Source organism: Juglans regia, chromosome 7 (genome assembly GCF_001411555.2).
Source record: "Juglans regia cultivar Chandler chromosome 7, Walnut 2.0, whole genome shotgun sequence".
NCBI classification, from domain to species: domain Eukaryota; kingdom Viridiplantae; phylum Streptophyta; class Magnoliopsida; order Fagales; family Juglandaceae; genus Juglans; species Juglans regia.
Window position 1 is genome coordinate 1,883,583 of NC_049907.1, and position 6,000 is coordinate 1,889,582.

At 38.0% G+C, this 6,000-nt stretch overlaps 1 protein-coding gene across 2 annotated transcripts; it reads right to left on the reverse strand.

Annotated features, from left to right (window-relative positions):
• Positions 1-276: 276 nt before the first annotated feature.
• Positions 277-5,625, reverse strand: LOC109009081 (CLK4-associating serine/arginine rich protein). Of its 2 annotated transcripts, none has more exons than XM_018989428.2 (13): positions 5,317-5,625; positions 4,854-4,892; positions 4,597-4,745; positions 4,330-4,405; positions 2,856-3,144; positions 2,634-2,743; positions 2,496-2,543; positions 2,203-2,406; positions 1,833-1,934; positions 1,495-1,628; positions 1,243-1,387; positions 670-795; positions 277-586 (listed from the first exon to the last, which is right to left on the reverse strand). In XM_018989428.2, exons 1-13 carry the CDS (start codon positions 5,511-5,513, stop codon positions 559-561), a joined length of 1,647 nt encoding a protein of 548 aa, XP_018844973.1. In that variant the 5' UTR covers positions 5,514-5,625; the 3' UTR covers positions 277-558. The 2 variants fall into 2 exon arrangements, with proteins under 2 accessions (XP_018844973.1, XP_018844972.1); XM_018989427.2 differs by having other exon boundaries at positions 670-798; positions 5,317-5,624.
• Positions 5,626-6,000: the final 375 nt, after the last annotated feature.

The window sequence follows — 6,000 nt, forward strand, 5'->3', positions numbered from 1 at the left end:
GACAAAGTTATGGTCTTGAACAGGAAGGCTACACTCTAGGCGGCACTGCAGCAACGAAGGCAGCCAGACCAGCACTGGTGTCTTCTGAGTGTTCCCACTCAGCATTCACGTCTATCCCACCACCATCATGTATTTACCACACCCCTATAATAAACTTCCAAACTGGCTTTAATCAGAATCTCTATCAGGATTCGCACGAGGTGTCGCATTTTGTGCAAGGTTCGGAGCACGTGGTATATGAGCGAGCACCTCTGGGTTTTCCATGAAGGCCTTCGATTTCAGCGTGAAATACAGCACAGCACAGCACATCAAAATTACTTGTTATCGATGTTATTATATACACGTTATTTTAGCAAACCAATCAATAGAAGCCTAAAACAAAGGAAGAGATTGTGAATGAGTCCAGTATTCATGCTACCTAATCTTCCCTCACATTAACTAGACCCAACAATTTAAGCACCAGGGAAATGCTGTCCACTAGTTACATTCTTGAGGATACAAAAGCCTCCATGCACAATAATATCTAAATCCTTGACTGCCATCTTTACAGAAATATCTCTATCGGTATCTTGAACGGCTTCTTACCCTGCAATATTAGCTCCCAGAATCAGGCACCAGAAATTGTACAAACAAGTCTAGTGTGCAAGGTAACAGGATAACAGTGTTAACCTTGGAGAACGGGAGTAAGAGTGAGAGCCGGAACGGGAACGGGTGGGGGAATGGGAACGAGAGCGGGAACGGGAATAATATCTTCGTGAACTCCTGCTTCTACTTGGACTTCTACTATGCCTGTATCTTCTGCAGTAAACAGGGCATTTGTCCATAATAATACTTGCATATGTATGTTCAAACCAACCAGAGGTAGCAAGCATAAAAGGCATCTCTAATCCTCAAACAATTATATTCATAATCCTTTTTATCATCCTCTCAACATCCATTAATGTAAATATCAAATGATTGGCAAAGAAGTAAAGCATAACAAATAATTTCTAATCATTTAATACCGGCTAGAGGATGATGGTAAAAGAGATTATGGGTAGCATTACTATTGCTAGAAACTGCAATTTCAGGCATCGTCATCAACCCCAAAGCAAAATTAATCTAAGGTGAATTTATTTATTTTTTTGATAAGTATCTAAGGTGAATTTATCAAGTTTGAGAAGGAGACAAGTCTATGCTTTATGGTACTTAATTTTAAAAAGCATAGGTCCCGCATGCACACTATACTATAAATTTAACTACCTTGAAGGAGAACGGCTGTAGCTGCGGCTGCGGCTGCGGCTCCGATGCCCATATCGACCTAAGCGACTTGTTTCTGCAAGCTTTTCAAGCCTCTGGCGTTCTTGTTCACGTTTTTTAGCCATTTCAGCAGCAGTATCTTTTTTAACTACAAAAGGAATTTGTTACACAATAGTTAATATCTTTTCGACGAATTTTTGTTTTTGTCTACCAGTGTCTGTCTGATGGCATAGATTAAGATAATCTGGCTCGTACTTTGTTTGTTCAGCTGCCTGCTCATAATCCTTTTAAGTCGTTCTTGAGGAGTTTCCTTCTTCTCCCCCTGTTGTTGTTTTAAAGTCCCACCAGAGGTACTTGCCTTACTTAACTTCGCTATTGCTGAAGTTGTGCTGTGAAAAGGAAACAAAACAAGTTCAGAAGAATGATAATTCTAAATTTATGTAAATATAAAACAGAAATGAGAAGCTATGGAGAACAAAGAATCACAAAGTTATGAAACCACCTCCTAATGGACATGCTTATCTACTTGAACTCCTCAAGACACTGCCAAAAAATGAAAATAATGAAATCTTATCTCGGACACCATGAGATACCTTACTGCTGGTTTCAAAACTTTAGCACTCTTTTCCTTATCAAGAGACACATTAGATGCAGGATCAACATGCAACGCCTCAAGTATGCGACCGGATGATGGCCTGCACAAAAGTAGTAGCATTAGGGACACCCAAATCACTGGTTCCATGCAAGTCAGAAGATTTTCTAAAACAATCCATTTCAGGGAAAACAATAAGCTTCAAAAAGGAAGCTTCCTTCTCTCTTCCTCTGGCAGTATGCTGATAACCCTAAGCCTGATCTATTCTAAACCAGAAAAGTTTGCCTCGGGCAACAAAAGGGGGATAAGCTGCAGCAGAGTAAAGATTGTCGAATCTATCTTTGCAAAAATTAAAGGTCGAGTGCGCCGACCGGTTCAACATGTCAGCCTGAGATGGTGGAGATGGGGGTGGAGAAAATCGTTCAAGCTTCAGTTCATCCCCATCACCGGAGCCCCCAAATTCTGTAATGTATTCTATTTTTGGTGTCCTTGGTTTGCTTCGATGAACATCATCAGAATGCCCTCCACGAGAATAGCGCCTTGAATATGATGGGGAATACGACCGTGATCTTGATCTGCAGACACAATAATTAGAATCAAGTGTGTAAACTATTCCTTTTACATGAAATTAAACCAGAAATTCAACTTCCATCTAAGAGCATGCCTTCTAGAGCGAGGATAAGCTTCATAAGTTGGACTTCGTCTAGGCTCCCTGCATTAATAGAGAAAACACTGCTATAAAAAGCATAACAGCGTCATCATTTGCAACACTAGGAAACAGAAGTCAGAAAACACTTTCTACCGGTATGGATCATGATGGAGCACTCTGGCACCAGTCACTCGTGCAACTTCTCTTTCCCTCTCCCTCTCTATTTGAGAAACCTTCCTTCTTTCCTTGCGGCTCAGCTTCCTCTAGAGATGTCAAGAATTTTAAATTCAAAACCATAAAATGCATGCAGTGTTAAATCCAGTATAAAATAATATATATTCCTTCAACAGCCCATGTGGCTTGTGCAAAACTTACAATTGCAGGATCACCTTTGATAACTTCCTTTTGCCTTTTCTCTTCCTCCTTAGCCTTTTTATCCATGTAAACAAGCCATCCATACCTTTTTACACCAAATTCTTTTGCTATAATATCCATTCCTTCGTCATTGCTATCATCACTGTTGAAATCTTCGTCGTCTTCATCCTCATCATCATCCTCATTATCATCAGCATCAGAAAGATGGGCTTCCTCTTTCCCCTCCCCCTCATAAGAAAATCCCACCTGCGAATAAGAGCCTTTGCTTGCAGGAGGTTGCGGTTGAGATCTGCAGGAAAAGAGAACAGATACAAAAATAATATAATCTCGCCCCACAGCCCCCAAAAAACCAAAAGAAAAAAATGTCTAAGCACAAGTGTTCACAGCTTCACAGAGTAATGAAGACAATATATCTTGAAACACTGTCCACCACATTTATGAATGGGACACTAGAAATAAAGCACATCTTAACAAAGTGATGAAAACAGCTTAGCAAACTTCATCAATTCAAATCTAGGCTTAAAAAACAAACAGAAGCAATTTGACCATGAATAACCCACACAGAAGTAACCTCCAATCTCTGTTTAGAATACCATGCTAGACAAAGAAGAAAAAAACGACTCGGAAGTTTTAAAAAGGAGAAATGCAAGCCATTGCTAAGGTATCCAAATCATTTTTATTTTAAATAATTTGGGTGCCCTGACAACTTAAACAAACAAAAATAAGAATTCAATTGGCAACATCAATGAAATGTATCTTGAGAAATCAGCACAACTCATTTTCTAAATCTCCGTGAAAACTCAAGCCCAAATAAAACTTTGAGCATGTCTGCATATCACGAATTTTGAAAATGTAAAGTGGTTTTATGCTTGAGTTTGTGGGAGTGGTGTGACCCATTGAAAAGATCTTTAGAAAGAAAAATGATTGAGATGTATATTTTTGCCGTTTGTGAAACTGATTGGGTCCACTTCAAGTATAAAACTTTTGTGAGAGTGTTTCTTTGAGGTTTTGCAAAAGTGGTTTTAACTTTTTTGGGGGTTTAATTAAGCGGTGGTGACCACTAATGGTGAATGAAAATATTTTTGGGGGAGGCAAAAAATATCGTTTGGGAAACAGTCTTCAATTTTTTCCAACATGTTAACACCTTTAACAAACTAGAGAAAACTTCTCTAATGCTAGATAATCACATACTGGCATGTGTTTAACATCATACTATTATTATAAAAACATAAGAATTAATCAGAAACCTATACGACGAAGTCAATATTTTTTCTTTTTGATCAGTGATGAGTAGTCAATATTTAATTCAGCCTTAGAACATTTTATACACGCTGGTCTCAGTTTATTCCATAGTTTCATGCCTGATATTACTTAATTATTAAATGTACAGAGCACTAATTACTTACAAGAAAATATAGAAAGCAAGAATTAACTGACAACAAAAAATGGGGTGAAAAACAAAGTAGAGGCAAACCTGTCTGACATAAATGGAGCCACAACCTTCGCTTCCATCTCCTGGTTTACATGTTGCAAACCCTCCTCATCGGTAACTGTTAATTTATAAAGTTTCTCTTGTCAAATAAGTTTGAAACTTAAACCCTACTCAGATGATTCAATCCAAACGACGGATTATATTATTGTACTTCCTTTTCATTAAACAAGAAGTATAACTGAGAAATATATTCAAACTGTTACAGAATTTAAGACATCATCAAAAAATAAAAAATAAAAAAGTACCGACATCCTCTACGCCGGTGCTTAATTAAATCCCGATAACGCTCAAAATTAACAAACTCTTCTACTTCTTCTTCTTCTTCAGACTTCTCCTGAACCCGAAAATGTCGGGACCCAGAATCCCGAATGAAATCCAGAAGTGCACGGCCATCAAATCTGCTTATAAAGAAGTAGCATCCAATATTAATTTATCGGTCAAGAGAAGTGACAGCAGAAAGATGAGTTTTAGCCCAAAAAGAAAACAACGAAGGAGAAACATCGCACCTATCAATCAAAATTTCCTGTTTCCCATTCCAAGGTATCCTGTGATAGAAGGTATATAGAGCTTTAGAATAGATGGCATTAATGATAATTAACCAAAAATATTATGCAACTTGAGAATTGAAAGGAAAACAAAAGTGCGCCCTTTTGACTCTAATTCAACTTTCATCAAACAGAAACCGTTGTGAACCTTCGGTATTCTGATTTATAACTGATCAGTATGTATAAAATATAAATATAGAATAAACCTAAAATTTAATGGCAAAATCTAAGTTTAATCTAAAAAAAAAACTCCAAATTTGTTTCTTCCGATCCGTTTAAAAATATAATTATGATCTAAAGCTTGTATTATTGTCATAAGAAACACGCAATAATCTGATTTCGAAGAGTCGTAGTCGATTCCAAATCGCACCATAATCCCTACAATATTTGAATTGGGAAAAGGCAATTTTACAATGAATCTTACAGGCCTTGCTGGTCCTGAGTGGCTTGGTAGAGGGCATCATCCCGGTACACTCGCGAGCGAGCGCCAAGGGCCTGGATTGACTGCTGAGGATCGCCACGCCGCTTAGCTAAGAACACGGCTCGTCTCTGCGCTCGCTTCCGAGCCGCGTCCATCATGTCGTGGACCTTCCTCTCCGACCTCCTCGCCTCGTGCCACATCTTCGCTCTCTCTCTGTGCCTCGAATCAATTACGATTACGTTATTCGCTGGGTGAAACGAAACCCTAGCGCGCTTTTTTTGGAGTGAGCGCAATGCACAGTGTCTTGTACCCGGCTTCCTCGATTTGTTGGATGAATGTGGTCAACTTTGAATCTGGACCGTCCATGTCACAAATCGATTGGATCCGTCTAAAGTGGGCTGCCTTTAGGTAGTAATAGGCCCAACTTCATGGCCCATATCTTCCCTTTTGCAAAATTCTAAGAAACAAAAAATCACCTAGCGGTATTTACATGAGTTTCAGTAAAGTTTAGATCCAATATACTTAGAATATTTCAGTGTATTTATTAATAGTAATAAAATGATTTGAATTAAGATATTTTATTGAGTTTTGATAAATATTGAGAGAAACAAATTGAATAAAAATATTATAATGTTAAAAATTTATTTGAATATAATATTTTAATAATATTTTTGTTTTGAAATTTGA